Below are 18,697 nucleotides of genomic sequence, written 5' to 3' on the forward strand. Positions count from 1 at the left end.
CGCAATGCAACCAACACATGGAATCTTTGCTCACCAGCCAGCCCAACCACAGCCTAGAAGCCCTGAAATTTCTCCCCCAAATCAGATGTGAGCAAACATCCAGCTTTGCCCCTAATTCCTCTCTGAGCACGAGTGTGCCCTGGGGCTGGCCCGTCTCGGCCAGGCACCTGGGATGCAGCAGAGGGTCTGAGATGGCAGCCGAGAAGAGGACCAGCCTGCACAGGCCCACTCCTGCCCGAGACGTGCCTTGGAGGAAGTGCCACCCCAATGCCAGCCAGCAGCAGTCCTGCCTGCCAGAGGGGTAGGAGCCTGCCCAAGAGACCAAGAGGCTGAAGTGAAACCTTGGACTGTAGGCTTCCCAGGGAGGAAACTCAGCTGGCAGCCCCTGGGCTCACAGATGGTTGGGGATGGCAGAGGTCGAGTCAGACACAGTGAGACCTAAACCAGAAAAATGACACAAAAAGAGTGGGACCACAGAAGACCCAGAGAACAAAGAAAGAAACAAAATGATGAGCCAGAAGCCAAGGAAGAGACCAGCAGGAACTGCCAGGGCCCCAAGGAAAAGGGAAAACCAGCAGAGACACAGATACAGCCAGGGGACGGGAAAGGGAAGGGTGAGACTGTGACTCAGAATACAGAACAGAGACAACAGAGCGGACAAGCAACACCGAGCCTTTTCTGCGAGCATCTCCTTCCACTTCACGCTCCCCACGAAGCCCTGGGACCCGGAGTTCCTTCCTTCCCTGCTGACAGGTGGACAGGTTCAGAACCCTCTTCGTGGCTCCCAAATGCTCTCCCTCCCACCACAGCCCTCGGGGCACATACGTGGATGCCACCTGTCAAGTCTCAGGACAGAGGGGCGCGCAGGGCTCCTGCCTGCTGGAGGGACGCTCGCCTGACAGCAGTTCGGCAGACCGGCACCCAGACCGGGCGTGCCTGCCTTTTATATGCCACGTTCCATTCAGATGAGGAATCGGGCTTGTGGGCAGGTGGTGCCGGCCCAGCCTCACTGTGTCCTGCTTGCTCTTCTGGGACCCTGGCGGCCCTGGATGACTCACCAAAGGGTCCCCTGGACAACTCCTGCTCTCCCGCTTTGTCCGGCTTTCCTCCCTTCTGTCTCCCCCACTCCCCACACCAGGACTCAGGCCAAGTTCAGGGCCACCTTCCAACCCACTCACTCCCTCCTGACATCACAGGGGTGTTCACGGCACTGAACAAGCCAGTTATTCAGAGGGAGGGAAAGTCAAGTTTGCGGCAGAAGGGAAGGGCCAGCTGTCTGGACAAGGGTGACCGGAGAGGGACGGCCCAGCTGCCTTCCTGTAGGGACGACTCACCCGGCTCAGGCCCATGCAGCAGCTGCTCTTCTCCAGGTCGAGGGACTCCAGCAGCTCCTCCACTGCCTGCAGAGACATGCCCCTGTCAGGGAGGCCAGGGACCACCCCCGTCTCCACGCAGGACTCTGCCCAGTCACGAGCCTTTCCCATCCTCCACTGAGACAGTCTGTTACTTATTCAACAAGCACCCTCAGTGGGCATCTGCAGTGTCAGGCACTGTGTTGGATGCTGGGGACGTAAAGATGACTACGAGAGGAACAAGTTGTCTTGTTGGGCGGTGAAACAAGTGAATTAGTGAAGTACACTGAGGAGAGGCACTAGGTCAGACAAGGGAACCATGGAAGGCATCCTGGAGGAGGTGTTGCTTGTGTTGAGTCTTTAGCTACAAGTAAGAATTAGCCAAAGTAGGAGACGAGGCATTTCGGGCAGAGGGACGGGCATGAGCAAAGGCCTGGAGACTACAAGAATGCACCAAGGAAACCAGACAGTTGAGTACAGCAGGAGTGAAGGGGATAGGGCAGCTAAGGTGCAACTAGACAGGGGGGCAGTAGCCAAAGGGTGAGGCGCCTGTGTGCTTTGAGAACCCATGGAGGGCTCTCTCAAGGAGGGACATGATCAGATTTGCATTTTTCAGTGATCCCGCTGGCACACGGTGGGAGAATGGACGGAGATCCCTTAGGCAGTTACTGTAGTAATTCATAAGAGGGGAGGCTAGAGCCTGACCCACAGGGAAGAGAATGAGGCGGAAATGCAGATGATGTCAAGGAGGCAGAGCCTTGCCACATGTGAGAGGGCAGGGTAGACGACTGAGGTTTCTGACTTCTGTAGCTAAACAGTTAATGGTGCCATTCTCCAAGGTAGGAAACGGAAGGGCAAGAGGTTTGGGGGGCGATGGAATCGAATCAGTTTGGTCTGAACGCTCTGAGTTTGAGGTGTTATAAGGTCAGGTAGAGAAGTCCAGAAAACGGCTAGATAGAAATGCATGTCTGAAGTTCAGGAGAGAGGCCTGGGCTACAGGTATTGATTTGACAGTCGTCAATACGTAGACAGTAGTTGAAGTGATGGGTGTGAATGAGGTTGCCCAGGAAGAGGCTGTAGAATAGAAAACATGGACATCCAGGGAGAGCGTCTTAAAGGAAGGGGGAGGTAGAAGAAAGGAAGCTCAGAGGGACAAAGAAAGAAAGAATAGAGAGACCAGAGCAAAGCCAGGAGTGGCAGCAAAGAAACAGAGCAGAGAATGTTTCCAAAAGAACAGAGTTGTCAAGAGAGTCACATGGGCCAAGAAGCACAGAAAAGTGCCCATTAGCGCTGGCAACATGGAGGCCACGGGGCAATAGGAGACCAGTCCCGGGGTGTCAGGGCCAGGATCTAGGCAGCTGAGGGTGGAGGGATGGATGGTGGTGGGACGGGGGCAGGTCAGTGACAGACAATAGTCTGGGGTGAGAGAGGGTTGACGGGAGCCTCCTTTCTGAGCACAGTGTCTGCAGCATGTTTCTCTGTGGACAGAAAAAGGAGAGGCTGAAGGAACAGGAGAGAGAGAGAACAATTACCACTGATGGAGCAGGCCTCCAGGGAGCCACCAGGAATGGATTCCAAAGCACAGAAGGAAGGGACTGGATGAGGGGAGGGCTACCTCTCCCACCCGGACAGGAGGGCTGAGGAAGGAGGCACCTGAAGAGAAGTGTACAGAAGGCAGAGGAGGAAGTTGGAACCTCAATTTTATTAGCATTTAGAGGCAAGGTCAATTGCTGGGCGGATGATGTGGGAAGGTGTGGTAGGGGGAAATTTGAGGAGAAAGATGGAGAATGGAACAGCAGGGAAGGAGCTTAGAATAGGGGCCAGGGAAGGATGGGGCATATGAAAAACTTGCTGGGCCATGTCAAGGGCCCCGTTGAGGCTGGAGGCCAGGAACCTGTAGGACTTCAAGTCTACCCAATTGTATAATTTTCTCCCACAGCTCTTGGAAGTCCCAAATGGAGGAGCATAGATGCCTGGAGGCTGGCCCTAGTGTGTGTGTGTGTTGTGTGTGTGTGTGGGGGGGGGGGCATGGGCGGGGGGCGGGGGCCATGGGAGGCTCAGGAGAGCTGAGGGTGACGAAGACCAAGTGATGGGAGGTCTGGACCACGGCATTGAGGCTGAGTGGAAAAGGAAGGAAAGTTAGAAGGGAATGGAGTGGGGTCCAGAAGCGAGAGGTCTCAACAGGGTCAAAGAGCAAGTGTCCTGAGAGGAGAGAAGTGAGGTGCACAGGTAGAGGGCTGTGGTCAGAGAAGGCCACGTTAGAATTTAAGATTTCTGAAGTGAAGTGTTTCCAGGGATGACAAGGTGCTGGGTGTAGCCAGGAGTGGGAGGCTGGAATAAAGGTCAGGGGTCAGACAGAGGGGGGCTGGGTCATCTACATCCACAGCAAGCTTGCCCAGGACACTGGCAAGTCCTGGATGGAAAGAAGTTTTAGAGGCCTCCGTGAATATGGGTCTGTGACTCAGGGGGCAAGGGGATGGGGGCTTTCTGCCTCATTCAGCCCCATTCTCCGTCTTAGGGAAGCCAAGGGAAGGTCTGAGATGCCTTCAGAGTCAGGCTGGGAGCCTGAGGCCAGAGCACAGTGAAAGAGGGGTCCTCTGCTCAAGGATCCCTCTGGCTGTCTGCAGGGCTCCTCTGGGGAGTGATAGGCTGAGAGATAGCCCAGAATGGCAGGGAGGCCTCCCTTTCTGCAGCCATGAGTTCACCACCCTGTGCTGACAAGGGGCCCAGGAGCCTCCGGCTTACCCTGGCCCAGGAGGCCTTAACCACACCAATCTTCTCCCTAAGAGGGATGCTTGCCTCACCTCTGGACAGCTTCCTGCTGTGGGAACCAGTCTGTGATGTGGGAGTTGAGGCTGAAGGGCCCAGGTGCTACCAATGGTACACCCAAAACATTAGTTCCAATCTGCCACCTGGGAGGCTCTTAGACGACCAGCTCGCCAGAGCGCTGGCCTCCAGAGGGGGTGCTCTTCTCTGACTCCCCAGGCTGCCCTCTCCCCACCGCCACAGCTTGGCTGCCATGTGCCCCTGTCCCGGCCCCGGTCGGCCAAAACCAGGAGCCTGAGCAAGGGCCAGCCTGGCTCTCTCTAGGGGAGGAAAGGTAGCCGCTTGGAGTGGGGTCTGAAGAGGAATCTGGGGTCCAGACCTACCCGCCTTTCATCCACCACGATGTAGTTGCGCCCATGTTTCTTGGTCAGGTGTGGTGCCAGGACGTCAAAGCGGCGGCGGAACTCGGAAAATACCATGTGGTCAGGGTAACCTAAAGAGAGGGCAGTCCAGAGTCGGTCCTTCAGCACCCCGTCTGCTCCCGGCACGCCCGATGGCCACTGGCACCCAGGTAGCAGGCAGGGACGTCACTGGAAGGGGAAGAAACTCAAGGGGGAGGAGAGGCCGTGGCTGAGGCAGGCCCAGGAAAGAGGGGTGGAGAGGGAAGAGGCAGGTGCAAGGGACAGGAGGCTGCCCTCCAGCGGGATTTCAAGGTTACAAAGGGAACAGTTTCCCTTAGAAGGAAGCAAGCTCCTTGTCAGTGAGGTGTGCCAACGGAGGATGGCGGACCACCTGGAGAAGAAAACCGGGATGACCTCTAAGATGCTTTCTAGGCTCCGAGTCTATGACTCTGTTCGAACCCAGAGAGAACAATGTCTTCAGGGCTTAATAAGGAAACAGAAAATAGGGCAACAGAGAGTAGCTGAGAGGAAAAGTGCACAGGCTTGGGGTTGGAATCCTGACCCTGGCTCTTAGCATCATGTGATCTTGGGTGACCCACTCAACATTTCTTTCTTTCTTTTTTTTTAGTCACAAAAAACTTTATTTAGAATGTAAAGTTTTGGGAAGTTCGTTAAAAATATCAAAAAGTTTGGGGGCGCCTGGGTGGCTCAGTCGGTTGAGTGACCGACTTCGGCTCAGGTCATGATCTCACAGTTTGTGAGTTCGAGCCCCACATTAGGCTCTGTGCTAACAGTTCAGAGCCTGGAGCCTGCTTCTGATTCTGTGTCTCCCTCTCTCTCTGCCCCTTCCCCACTCATGCTCTGTCTCTGTCTCAGAAATAAATAAACATAAAAAAAAAATTAAAAAAAAATATCAAAAAGTTTGAAAGCACATGCTTAAATAGGATTACGGATCATTATACAACTTAAGTTTTAAGTTTTAACCAAAATGGCACTAAGAGATTCTATAGAAGGTTATATAATTTTTAGCAAAAACTCAGCTCCTTTAATATAGACAAGTTTTAGGTTTCTTAGGTAATTAGAGCCCTGATAAAAACAAATATAGAAACCTTGTTTTTCTGGGTAGATAAAGAAAAAAAAAATGTTGTGGTTTCTTATCAAGAGCAGATCAATAATCTAAGAAAGTCTTCTTTTTAACAGAGAGAAAAACAAAATTTTAATTTTAGACTGGTGTACTTTTTTCCATTTTAGGTTTTTATTTTAATTCCAGTTAGCTAGCATCTAGTATTATATTAGTTTCAGGTATACAATATAGTGATTCAACAACTCCATACATCACCCAGTGCTCATCACCTGTTTCATCCACCCTCCCTAGCCCTCTCTCCTCTGGTCAATTATCAGTTTGTTCTCTCTAGTTAAGAGTCTGTTTCTTGATTTCTCTCTCTCTCTCTCTCTCTCTCTCTTTTTCCCCGTTGCTTGTTTGTTTTGTTTCTTAAATTCCACATATGAGTGAAAACTTATGGTATTTGTCTTTTTCTCACAGACTTATTTTGCTTAGCGTTATACTCTCTAGTTGACTCTCTCTAGTATACTCTAGTATACTCTCTCTAATGACATCCATGTCATTGCAGATGGCAAGATTTCATTCTTTTTATGGCTGAATAATATTCCATTGTATATATATATACTACATCTTCTTTATCCATTCACCGATTAGAGGATACTTGTAAATAGCATTTATTTTATTTTATTTTTTTAAATTTACACCCAAATTAGTTAGCATATAGTGCAACAATGATTTCAGGAGTAGATTCCTTAGTGCCCCTGACCCATTTAGCCCATCCCCCCTCCCACAACCCCTCCAGTAACCCTCTGTTTTTTCTCCATATTTATGAGTCTCTTCTGTTTTGTCCCCCTCCCTGTTTTTATATTATTTTTGTTTCCCTTCCCTTATGTTCATCTGTTTTGTCTCTTAAAGTCCTCATATGATTTTTGTCTTTCTCTGACTAATTTCACTTAGCATAATGCCCTCCAGTTCCATCCACGTAGTTGCAAATGGCAAGATTTCATTCTTTTTGATTGCTGAGTAATACTCCATTGTATATATATATACCACATCTTTATCCATTCATCCACTGATGGACATTTGGGCTCTTTCCATACTTTGGCTATTGTTGATAGTGCTGCTATAAACATGATGGGGGCGTGTGTCCCTTTGAAACAGCACACCTATATCCCTTGGATAAATGCCTAGTAGTGCAATTGCTGGGTCGTAAAATTATTTTTAGTTTTTTGAGGCACCTCCATACTGTTTTGCAGAGTGGCTGCACCAGCTTGCATTCCCAACTCAACATTTCTGACTCTCAGTCTCCTGATCTTTAAATGGTGGACCTACCACTTATCTTGCATGGTAGTCATGGGGTTTGAATGACAAAATATGTAGAAATCACAGTGTGGCTCACATAATGGGTGTTCAATAAAATGCTACCTTCCTTTCCTCAGTCCACTGAAGCAAGACACAGAAAGGGCACCCTTAGTGCTCCTATCCTGACCTTGAGCCTTAGGCTGAGTGACCAAGACTTATAGATTCTCTTTCCCTGAAGAGTGTTACCTCTAGCAGAGACCTCCCTAAGGCTTGAGGTGAAGGCAAGGGTCAGATGGCTTCTAGCCTGGAGCAAGGTCGGGATGGTGGCCAGGAGGAAGTTACCCTGAGCCACTTGAGGGAACCAGAGCCCATGGCAGAGGACCACGAGAGCCACTCTTACAGATTCACAGAATTTAAACTGAAAAGGGGTCTTAGAGCAGATACAACTCATTTTCCAGGCATGGAAGCTGAGGCTGAGGAGGTGGACCGAACGGCTTGCTCAAGGTCACAGAGGCTGTGGCTAGAGGCAGAACTGGACTCCAAAGCCGGGCTCTTGACAGCTAGTCGGGGGCTCGCTCCACTCCACCGGCCTAGCCAGCTCTGGGAAACCCTCCAACTGGGAGATGAGGCTGATGCGTGTGCCCGATAATTGAAACAGGAGGCGGGGGCCGCTGAGGGGCCAAGACAAAGTGAGCTATTGATTGTATCTGAATTGCAATTAAATTGATGGGCCAGGATAGCAGGTCCGGACGCCTGGCATCTTAATTAATCATCAGCGCTATCGATGGTGGTTGGGGACTGGGCGAGGGGAGGGGGGCCTGCCGCTGCTGGCCTCATCGATCTGCTTGTTTGAGTAAAGCACATTGATTTTGGTTCAGAGCGGTAACAATCTGGTTTTGAAATAATAAACACCAACTCCATATCAAGACGTGGGGACAGATCAATGATTTATTTAGAGCGGGGCAGGGAGCCTGTATTTTGGCTTTGGCTGCTAAGGAAAAGTGATGGAGTCCATGGGGATGCCTCAAGGGGACCTGGCTATGGGCGGTGGGACCCTGCCAGTTCTATCAAAAGGAAAAAGGGCAGAAATCTGGCAACCCTTAACTTCTCAGGCTAATGAAGCCCTACTCAAGAGGCATGGACTTGGAAGCTGGTCCACCTGGGTCAAATCTCGCTGTACCACTCAAGAGCTGTGTGACCCCAGGCAAGCTACTTAACATCTCTAAGCCTCAGTCTCCTCATCTGGGGATGGTAATAGCACCTATGGCTTATGAGATTGTTGGGAAAATTAATGAGTTAATGTCTATGACGAGTTCAGAATAGTGCCTGGTGTACCGTAAATACTCTAAAGATGTGAACTAGAGGTGATCCTCGAACAACATGAGAGTTAAGGGTGCTGACCCCCTGTGCAGTCAAAAATCCAAGTATGACTTTTAACTCTCCCCACCCCCCCACTACCACCCCAGAACTTAGCTACTAATAATCTGTTGACTGGAAGCCCTACCAATAACAGAAATAGTCTATTAACACATTGTCGTGTGTTATGTGTAGTATATACCGTATTCTTACAATAAAGAAAGCTAGAAGAGAGCAAATGTTGTTAAGGAAGTCACAAGGGAGCAAAAAGACAGGCATAGTACCATACTACAAAAAGTCCGCATATAAGTGACCTGCACTGTTCAAAACCAGTTAGTCAAGGGTCAACTGTGCTAATTACTCTCACCCTTTCCATCACCTCCTCCAGATGGGTCCATAAAAAGGGTCTGTCTGACCTTTCTTGGGAATTGTACATACTTCAGAAAAATTTAGCACCTCATTTCTCATCAGGGGTGCAGCCCAGCCACCGGCCTGCTCTAGGAGGTAGTTAGCACCACTGAGCAGACAGCTTGAGTGGGTCTGTTGCTGTGGGCAGAGCAGGGAAGGGGGAAAGAAGGAGCTGTGTGAATAGGGCACGTGGGGAACGGGGGGGGGGGTGAGGAGGATTGGAATAGAGAAGGGAGAGGAGGAAGAAGGGGGTCAGCCAGGTGGAAGGAAAAAGAGAAAGGAACAGACTGGGCTGGAGAGACCCCCACTGAGCAGGCACCAGAGGAGGAAAGAGATCTAGGGCCCAGACGGGGAAGCAGCACCCCTCTAGCCCCATGGGCCCCATCTGGGAGGTGGGGAGGGGCAGGAGCCAGTTCTAGAAAAGAGAAGCAGTAGCTGAGAGGGAGGGAGGCCCACCTTGGCGGTACATGCGCATGGCGTCAAGCAGGCGGGAGCCGCGGAGCTGGGCACGGAGCAGGGGCACGTCCAGCTGCAGGAGCCCAGCCTCGCAGTGGTCCCCCGAGGGCAGGTCCAGCTCGCTGCTGCTGCTGACCCGGCGGGAAGACGCAGAACGGGGCTCCCCAGCCCAGCCCTCTGCTACAGGCAGGAAGCAGTGCACGAAATGCAGCTTTGATTTCTTGATGGTGTCTATGAGGGCGTCCTGCCAAAGGGAAAGAGGCAGGCCTCAGTGGATTCTGATGGCCCGGCCGGGGGTCAGGAGAGCTGGGACTGGCATCAGCATCTCCGCTCCCCACGGGATGGCAGGTGTCCCACCAATGGCCAAGACATGCCCTCACTCGGCCTGCGTGGCCACTCAGGCAGCCGTACCGAAAAGAGGACTAAAAAAGAGCGCAGTCAAGTCAGAGTGGGACGCTGAGTGGGCACCAGGTAAGTTGAGTGTGCCTAGAATGGCCAGAGAAGCCCCGAGAGGGCCCCAGAGCCTGGGCGGGCACACTCACCACCTGCAGCTTAATCTGGATGCACAGAGACTTCTTCTTGACAGCCGCCATGCCTGTGGTGAAGGTCTTCCGCATGCTGGTGGCCCGGCGCAGCGCCAGCTGCGAGCCGCCCTCTAAGCCTGCGATGGAGCCCGACAGCACCGTGGCGCTGCCCACCCGGCCCAGAAACAGGTTGCTGATGATTTTCCTGCCGGAGGTGGAAGGGCGAAGGAGAGAAAGAAGTCTCACTGAGAGCGTAGTGGAGGCCGTTCCTTCTCCCAGTTCCTAGGACACCCCCAAAAGCCCCATATCATCGTGGCCAGTGGCCTGGGTTATCTGGCCTGGGGCTGCATGTCCCGCACCCTAGAGAGAAACTGTAGACAAATCTTCGAACAGGAAGAAGAGAAAACCACTGGGTGGAGGGGGACAGAAGCCTAGGGGTAGGCAGTCATTGAACAGAGCAGAGTGATCTGTTCTTGTCCATCACCAGGGAGGGCAGAGGTCCAGTGTGGCAGGAGAGATTAGAGCCCAGCATCCTCTGCCATACCATAGAATCTGCATATGACATTTACTGGTTGTTATCTGAGCTCTCCCCCCCTGTCCCCCCCCACCCCCCAACTGGGCAGGGAGTTTTGTTTTATTCATTGCTATCTGCCAGGCACCCGGAAGAGTCTCAGTCAAGGAGCAGGTGCTCAATAGTTATCTGCTAAATACACAAATGAATGACAGGCCTTGTATGACTGAGGGGTTTCTAAGGCTATTTCTGCCTTCTTTTAAAATTTTTAATTCTTATGGTATTTTAAGTAATCTCTACACCCAGTGTGGGGCTTGAAGTCACAACCCTGAGATCAAGAGTTACATGCTTTTGTGACCAAGCCAGGCACTCCATTTTAAAGTTTTTGTTTGTTTGTTTTGTGTATGTGTGTGTGTGTGTGTGTGTGTGTGTGTTTACTACTCCTGTCTTCTATGAAGAACGTGGAGATGCTATTCAGATTTCAAACTATAGGTCCCTCCAACCACGTCCATCCCACCTCTATCCAGGAGGCCACTCCCAGGCCCTCAAGACCAATTGACCTTGGCTGTCACCTCTCAGGAAGTAGAGGCAATCAACCCTGCTGGTGAGGGGGCCTCTTAGACCAGGGAGGCCAAAACCAGCCCTGGGGACGAGACGTGGCAGAGCGAGTGGTGTCCTTACTTCTGGGAGTCCTGCAGGAGCCGGGGGGCGTTCTGGGTGGCCGGGTTCTGTTTGGTGTAGCTCAGCCAGCCAGCTACATTATACTCGACCCAGTTGGTGCCATGACTGTGGCCCAGGAGAAAATGGTGGGGTTTGCTGCTGCGCAGGAGGGGGCTCTGGCCTGAGGGTGGGAGAAGTAAGGTTCAGATCATCAGGGCACAGGCCCCAAAAAAGCCCAGGGACCCGGCGAGCCCTTCCAGACAGTACCATCTAGACCCGTATAATAGCGGGTCCTTCCGAGGGGTAGCAGAAGAGCCCTCTAGGGGTACCACCTACCTTTCTTGTCACCCTCCTGGGGGCCATAGTAGGAGAAAAGGCGCTCCAGGAGGGCATCCTCAGTGGCCCCTGGCACCAGCACCTCCTCTTCCAATAGCCATAGCAGGCCCCTTGCCTCGTCGGTGCGTGCCAGTGAGCGGACCTACGGAGAAGTGAAGAAATGCCCCCGTGTCACACGGAGCCCCTGGCCCGACCACACACTATCGACACGCCACCCATACGCACATGCATTGCAGCTCCTGCCACTCACGGCTGACACCTTGTGGAGCAGCTGCGCAGCAAGGAGAAAGAGGGAGCCTGAGAGAGACTAGAGAGAGAAGCCCACAGCAAAACACAGTTCCTAGGAGTCGTGTCCGAAGTCACCAAAGGCTGAAGGCTTCTTGTTAACCATCCTCACCCTGCTGGAAGTGAGGCTGTGTGGCCCTCACTCCCTGGGCATCACCTCCCGGGCAGACTAAACGAGATGAAGTCTGGAAGGTCCCTGGGCAGAGGGCATGGCCCGAAGGAAGCAGTCAGTCAGTGATGGCTGGGGTTAACCCTGGGCGCCCTGGCAGCGGCGGGGGGGGGGGGGAGACACACACGGAGAGGGCTCAGAGCACTGCAGGGGGGATTCCTGCAGGGTCATAAACTCGAGCGTCCAAATTGTAAGACAGGCGACTTAACAGATATAACAGCCAAAATGGGCGGAGTCGGGTGACTGCCTAGCAGGTGTCCCCATCTGAGGGAAATGGCTATTTCCCAATCAGCTGTAGCCAACTTCTGTCCTGGAGGAACACTGGCCTAGTGCAGATAAACCTTCCAGCTTTTCAAGAGAAGGTGGAAATACTGAATTCTGGTTTCTAACACCCTACGCAGGCCACACAAACCAGGTCTGCGGCCACACCTGGTCTGACGGTGTCTTTTCTACAGCATTTCCAAGTCTTCCTTGAGCAAGAAGACAGAACCGCCCCCACACCCCATGCTTGCCTGGCCTTTAGGGACTGGGGGACAAGAGAAGTAAGAAAAGTGCCATTTTCCCTTTCTTTGAACCCAGCTGCCTGCATCTCCTCCCCACCCCCACCCCATGGCTGCCCAAGGGAGCCTGTGTGATTCTCAGGAGGAAGCAGAATGTGGCCAAGCACTGAAGGGCAGCTAAGGTCCCAGACTGGCTGGAGCTGCATGGCAGGACTGGGCAATGAAGGACAGTGCGCAACAGGCTCAGCACCGAGGGGTCCCTGTTCCAGAGGCGCTAAGGCCCATCAGATAGGGACAGCAAAGAAGGGAACACACTGTCTGAGCCACTGCCACTGCTAAGCCACACGGACTGACTTCCCCACACCTCCTGGGAATGGCAAAGGCTCTCACGGAGGCCGGCACAAGAACCCAGGTGCCAGGAAAAGCAAAGCCAGCTTCCCTGGGGAGACACGGAACTTAGGCACTTTAAGGACTTGTCCCGGGGGACACTCGATCTCCCTGGGGCCCCACGTCCTTGTAGCATGGCAGGGCCTGCCCACAAGGAAGAGGGAGAGGGAGGCAGGGCTCAAAGCAGAGGAGGGGAGCCTAGCAAAAATGCCAATTCTCGAGAAAAGTCCCTATGAAACGTCCCTAACTGAAGATAATCAGCAAATGCCAAGTGTTCATCAGGCCGGCCGGTCTCCCAGGCAGCAAAGTACCCAAGATACTAGTCCAAAGTGTGACAAAGCCTGCCCCTAAGGTTGGGGGTGAGGGCTCACATATATAGCCAGGCACAGATTCCTTGCTTGCACAGACTCCTCGCCCGTTCTGCTTGGCTGCACCAGTCTCTTGGGGACAGTGGGAGGGATGACTATGTCCTCTGGTTCCAGTCAAACCCTCACCATCGAGGAGGAGACATCAGAGTTCCTGGCTCAGCCAGTCACAGGACAGGGCCTGAGCCCGAGGTGGTAAGGGAGGAGGTCACATCTTCCCTTGTGGCTCAGACACCTGGGGCTAATGCTGTCACTGCACAAGGGCAGAAGGCAGTGCCACTTCCTGACCAGACCAGCCGAGCAGCAGGTTACAACAGCAAGGGCCTGACTGAGGTTGAGGAACAGACAAGGGGAGAAAAGGCCAGCCCAGGCCCTTGCTGGAGTTCCTACCAGGGACTGATGGGAGGCTTGGTCCACAGCTGCCACAGAATCATCCGTGGCTGGCTCCAAGTCGTCAAATGCCAGCTCAATGTTCTCCTAGGAAGAAAGGGAGAGAGGTCGTGAGCACAGGCCCTTTGAGGGGTGCAGCCCTGTGTGATGGCCAGGCGGGGGCGCTGGGATTGGGACAGCTAAAATTCTTTTAACCTTCTTCAATACTGAGGTAAAGTCGCATATTCCTGTTATTCGCACCAGTTGATTAGACTATGCAGAATACCCCTACTCTCGATTTCACACAATCACCCTCGAAACACTTGAAGACAGCTGTCATTTGCCTCGTATATCTTCTCTCATCCAAGATAAATATGCTCCCCAGTTCATTCATCTCACCTCCACATGAGGTGGGATTTCTAGATCTTGTTCCATGCGGGACACCCTTTCGTGAAGGGGCCCTAGCTAATCACCATCTTAACAGATCAGGAGACAGACAGGGAAGGCCAGGCCTGACACACGTGGAGGCAGGAATTCACGGGGCCTAGGTGGGTGCCTTGAGGGTGGGCAAAGAGGGGCTCTCAGGGACCCCGAATGCGGGTGCAGCTTCTTGGAGAGCAAACTCTCCACAGGGTAAGAATGCAGTCTGGGGCAGGACAAGACTACCACTCCAGAGAACACAGAGAGACAGAAATGACAGAGCAAAAGCGAGGAAGGGAGCCACCGGTGGGGAAGGTGGTGCCTTCGCTCTCCACAGATGCCCTCCCTGCGGGCGCCAGGGAAGTGAAGTTGGGGGCCGGGGTGGGGGTGGGGCGGGGGCAGGCAGAGGCAAGGTCAAGTGCTACCTCCTTGTATCTTTCTAACTCCTGCACAAAGGTGCGCTCGTGGAAGAGTCTCTGCAGCCGGTCCTGGGCGTAGTTGTGGCATAGCTCCTCAAAGGAGGCTCCACGGGCCGACCCACCCTGCTCAGGGTTCTGGAAGCCCGGAGTGTCCACAATCATCATGGAGCAGAGTGAGTGCTGGCTGGACTTGAGAGCCCTTCACAGGGAGAGCCTGGGTCAGAGCTGGCCAGGGCAGTACCACTGAACACGCTCCACTGGTCTGCCTATGGCGCCCAGGCAGCCATGTTCTGCCCCAAGCCAGATCTCCACCCTGCCCAGGTGCCCACGACCCTGGTGGGGAGGATGTGCCTTTTGTCGCCCGCGAGGACAATGAGCCCTCTGCTGGCAGAGAATGGCTCCACCTCAGCAATCACACCAGCACAGAGGTATCAGTCAACTCCCGCCTTTGTCACGGCAGGAAGCTGGTCAGCTCCTGGGCCCTGCCTGGCACTCACCTGTTCACCAGGGAGACGAGAAGCGTGAAGAGCTCACTGTAGAGGCCAGACGCCATGCCCTCTAAGCACTCCAGTGCACTCAGTTTGGGGCCTGTGGGGCAAGAGCATCATCTCTACCTCCTGCCCCCTGGGAATCCCCACGGGGTATGCTCTCTACCCACCCCGGCTCAAGTCAGCATGGGGCCCTGGGGCTGGGCCTCTTCCTCTGATGGAAGCACCTATTCACCCCAGCAGTCTCCCCACGCCAGAGAAGACTGCAATGAGCCCCGGATGAGGCCTCCCAATCACATCTACCAGCCAAGGGTCCCATGGTACCTGTGCTATCTCCCAGGCTGCTCTCCTCAGGGCCCTGGCGGAAGGAGGTGGAACGTTGTAGGGTTCCACCCTTGTGCTGGTGCTTGAAGATGGCTGAGGAGAGCTCCTCCAAGCTGCAGCCCAACAGGTATGCGGACTTCTGGGCCCACTCGTGGCGGGCAAACTGCTTGCGTCCAGCTGTGGGGTGGAAAAAAGGATCTGGCATCTTGGGTCTTTCTCCTTAGTCCACTTGATGACCATTGGGCCCTTTGGCTCCCATGGCCAACAACTGGGGAGTGAACATCTTCTGGAGGAAAAACCAGCCCTGATGACACCAGAAGGGCTTTAGGCAAAACAGGAACAGCCAGCAGCTGCCCGCAAGCACTTCCTGTGTCCCCTGCCCTAGTGAGAATGAGCAGGTCCTAAAAGAGGAGGTAACTCCATGCTGCCGCCGCCAGAGGGCGCCCAGGCAGCTTTGACCATCGCTTTTAGAGGACTTGGCCTCAGGGGTACCAACTTGGGGTGGGGCGGTCGGAGGAGGAGCCAGCCCATCTCTAATGAGCACCAGAACCACCTGTGCCTGTGGGGGACACATCATGGGGGAGTACCAGTGCCTCCCCCTTCCAAGAATACCCTCTCCCTTACTTCCAGGCGTCTGCTGGGGGAGACCACAAACACCCACCCATGGCCCACCAGTGGGGAAGTGGAAAGAGCTGCCAGGGAAAGGGAACAGCCCACGCAGACAGTCGCGCCTCAGCCAACATGTGTCTAATCACAGCAATTAGGGAAAGCTAACAAGAAACAAGGTTTTACCTTCAGCAGCTTCTGTAAGGCAAAGGACCAGCATGCAGCATGCAAAGAAAAACAGCGTGTTAGCAAACAGTCATCAGCTGAGCCCGCCAGGCCCACGGGAAGGGACCATGGGGGGTGGGGGGTTGTGAGGATGAGCAGGCAAGAGAACATAACCACATTCAGACTCCGAGACACAAAAATACACACATGTGCACACACACCATCTCAAAGGAGTGTGTTCCTGGATGCAATCATACTGTCACATAGAGACCTACAAAGACACCACACACACACACACACACACACACACACGCACACACACACCCTCTGGGAAATACCGGAAGCTCTGAGGAGGTAACAGACCCTGCTGACACACACCCGGAGCTCTCCGCGTGCAGTACAGGGTTATGGGAAACCTGGGCTTGTCACCGCCTCAGAGCAAAAGAACTTCCTCAAGACACAGCCACACGCCTACCCGCCTGCCCACCTACGCAGTCTGGAGACAACTTCTTTAACTCAGAGCCCGCTTCCTCTTTGGCAGGGTTGCCACCTGCTGGGATCATAAGGAACCTAACACCTGAACGCCTGTTCCTCCATGCACCCACCCACCCACCAGTGCTTTCTCGCTCCTGCTGAGCAGCCTGGGGCTCTTCACATCCCAGAGGAACACGAAGCCAAAGCCTGAGAGGCTGTTCAGAGGCAGCATCCCTCGGAGAAAGGGGAGAAAGGGGCAAAGAGGTGCTCAGAGTGCCCAGCCGTCAAGGTAATCTCAGAAGAAGGCAGCAGAGTTCTTCCAAGCCAGACCAAGCTCTAGCCATTCACAAGCCCCAAGTTCAAGTGCGGAAGCAACAGCCCATTCGTTACTACGGTGCCTGCCGCCCCCTAGTGGCCCCCACCTGGATATGCAAGAGGAAGAGATGCCTTCTACCAAACCAGTGAAGAAAAGGGAAGACTCAGAGAAAACTGGCCTGGGAAAGCCCCAAGAAGCAGGCCCACCCTACCCCATCCAAGCCCCAAGGAGGGCATCATGAGAGGCCCCAGGATCTTGAGGCAACACAAGTAGAAGCAGCTATGCCTGGGACTCCGAGAAGCCTCACAGCCGGCAGGCACCTTCTCCCCCCTCAACCTGGGGCTTCTCCCAGGCCAGTCCCCTCCATTGTGACAGAACAAGCCCAGCCCCCAGACAGAGCCCAGGGCAAGCACCAAGATGGGACAAGGTGGCCCCTACACCCCAGGGAGGGGCCAAGGTCAGTTACCGGCTTGCTCCTCGGGGGCCTCTGTCAGGAAGGGAACAAGAAGCAGAGTTATTCCAAGGGGACTGCTCGGACTTAGGGCCCTTCTCTTTCCCCTCAGCCTCCGAATCCTGCCCCCCACCCCCCCACTCTTCACAGTGCTCCGCATTACTGCCATCCAAGTCCAGGGGCAGAGATCCTTCTCTGGGCATCAGAGCCTCCTGTTCTGACGTGGGAGACTGGGAAGAGGCACACGCAACAGAGGGTGATAACAGACACATCTGTGCTGGGTGAGGACAAACCGCGAGTGGCAGGGCCTCCACAAGCTCTCCCGGGCAACAAGCCAGGCTGTTGGGACCCGTTGCAGGTTACCTTTGGTGGCGCCTGCAGCCCCCAGGTGGTAGATGGCAGCCAGGATGAGCCAGCAGGCTTTCTGTTCATCTGGGGAGATGCCCAGCACCTTCATGGCGGTCTGTAGCTTACTGAACTGCTGAGCCGCCTTCTGCTTCTCCTCAGGCTGCAGGGACAGGAGGGGACGCTGGCACTGCACCTCGGGGGTGGGGGCGCTGTCCCTCCCGGCATACCCCAATGCTACGGGACCCTCGGGGAGGGCAGGGCTGGGGAGAGCTGCCCAGCTGGGGCTGGGCTCCTGCTATTCCCGTGGGGTTCTCCAGGCCACTTCCCGTACTCCCCTGTTCCCAAGACCCAGGACTGCCAACCTAGTCCCCACAGGCCCCTCACCTTGGCCAGTGGCACAATCCCAAACACATTGTTCTCTGCCAAGTGGTTCAAGTGGAGCTCTGTCCTAGGGGTACAAATGAGGCATCAGCACCGTGCTTGGTCCCCATGCCAAGGCCATCTCCCTACCAGGGTGGAGACAGATTCAGCTTCCAGACTCTCAGTCCTGTCTGCCCGTCATGCCCTATTGTCAGGCCAGCTGCCGCCACCTTCCCTAATTGGCCTGAAGGCCTGGTCAGAGCACCAACCTCCCTAGGACAGGTCGTCAGAGATGCTCTGGGGAGAGTGTCCAGACAGACCCCTGAAAGAGAGCCAGGAATCTGCCTGAAGCGCGAGTCCAGCCAGGACAGAGACCAGGCTCTCAGCTACAAGAAGAGTTAAGGAGGATAATGTCCTGGGGTTGCTTGCTCAGCCTTATCATTAATCCTTTTTTTCAAAGAACAAAGACAGCAAGTCTGAAGGTCTAAAGGGAAAAGCCTGGTAGATGAGCCAACATGGGGGGCAGGAGGCCCAGCTTGGAGGTCACAGAAAAAGGCCCGGGTTTTCGGCTCCAGTATGAACTCAAATAACAGCTCAGCCCCACGTTAGCTGTGTGACTTATAGGCAAGTCTCTGACCACCTGCATCTTGAGGTGCTTTCCTCTGCAGACCTGGAGTAGCAGAGGTCATAGCTCGACCCTGGGAACACGGGAGCATCAATTATGCCCCTCACACATAGCCAGGACTTTGTGCCTGGGACCCAGGAGTTCCTGTGGGGTACAGCCCATGGCTCATTCATCTCACCACCCCCAGTTACCTCAGAGCCTAACATGTAGCAAGCGTACGATAAACAAACGGTATGGGATGCAGTCAAGTGACAAGGTCCGGGAGCCATCAGTGAGCTAGAACCCAGAGCACCCTCCCCGATTTCCTTTGTCCCATCTCACCTGAGGGTTCCATCCCCACAGGCCAGCAGGTAGTAGAAGACGTTGAAGGTGGCCTCACCGGCTGGGCGTCGGGCCACACGCAGCTTCTCCAGAAGCATCGTCTATGGCACAGCATAGAGGGTATGGGCAAGGAGGGTGGTGCCAGGTCAACCTTCTCCACCCCACATTGG

At 54.2% G+C, this 18,697-nt stretch overlaps 1 protein-coding gene across 4 annotated transcripts in view; it reads right to left on the reverse strand.

The window, feature by feature from the left end:
- The window catches only part of MYO18A (myosin XVIIIA), a 102,952-nt gene that overhangs the window by 28,010 nt on the left and 56,245 nt on the right, over positions 1–18,697 (reverse strand). For all 4 annotated transcript variants that reach the window (XM_049636708.1, XM_049636706.1, XM_049636704.1 and 1 more), the window contains exons 8-20: positions 18,528–18,628; positions 17,606–17,669; positions 17,237–17,381; positions 14,862–15,038; positions 14,547–14,637; positions 14,056–14,248; positions 13,232–13,318; positions 11,136–11,277; positions 10,821–10,980; positions 9,647–9,833; positions 9,105–9,348; positions 4,502–4,611; positions 1,335–1,400 (exon numbers count right to left, since the gene is read on the reverse strand). In XM_049636708.1, the coding sequence (XP_049492665.1) occupies positions 1,335–1,400; positions 4,502–4,611; positions 9,105–9,348; positions 9,647–9,833; positions 10,821–10,980; positions 11,136–11,277; positions 13,232–13,318; positions 14,056–14,248; positions 14,547–14,637; positions 14,862–15,038; positions 17,237–17,381; positions 17,606–17,669; positions 18,528–18,628 (1,767 nt within the window). The remainder of the gene's footprint in view (positions 1–1,334; positions 1,401–4,501; positions 4,612–9,104; positions 9,349–9,646; positions 9,834–10,820; positions 10,981–11,135; positions 11,278–13,231; positions 13,319–14,055; positions 14,249–14,546; positions 14,638–14,861; positions 15,039–17,236; positions 17,382–17,605; positions 17,670–18,527; positions 18,629–18,697) is intronic.

This window comes from Panthera uncia, chromosome E1 (assembly GCF_023721935.1).
Source record: "Panthera uncia isolate 11264 chromosome E1, Puncia_PCG_1.0, whole genome shotgun sequence".
Classification (NCBI taxonomy): Eukaryota; Metazoa; Chordata; class Mammalia; order Carnivora; family Felidae; genus Panthera; species Panthera uncia.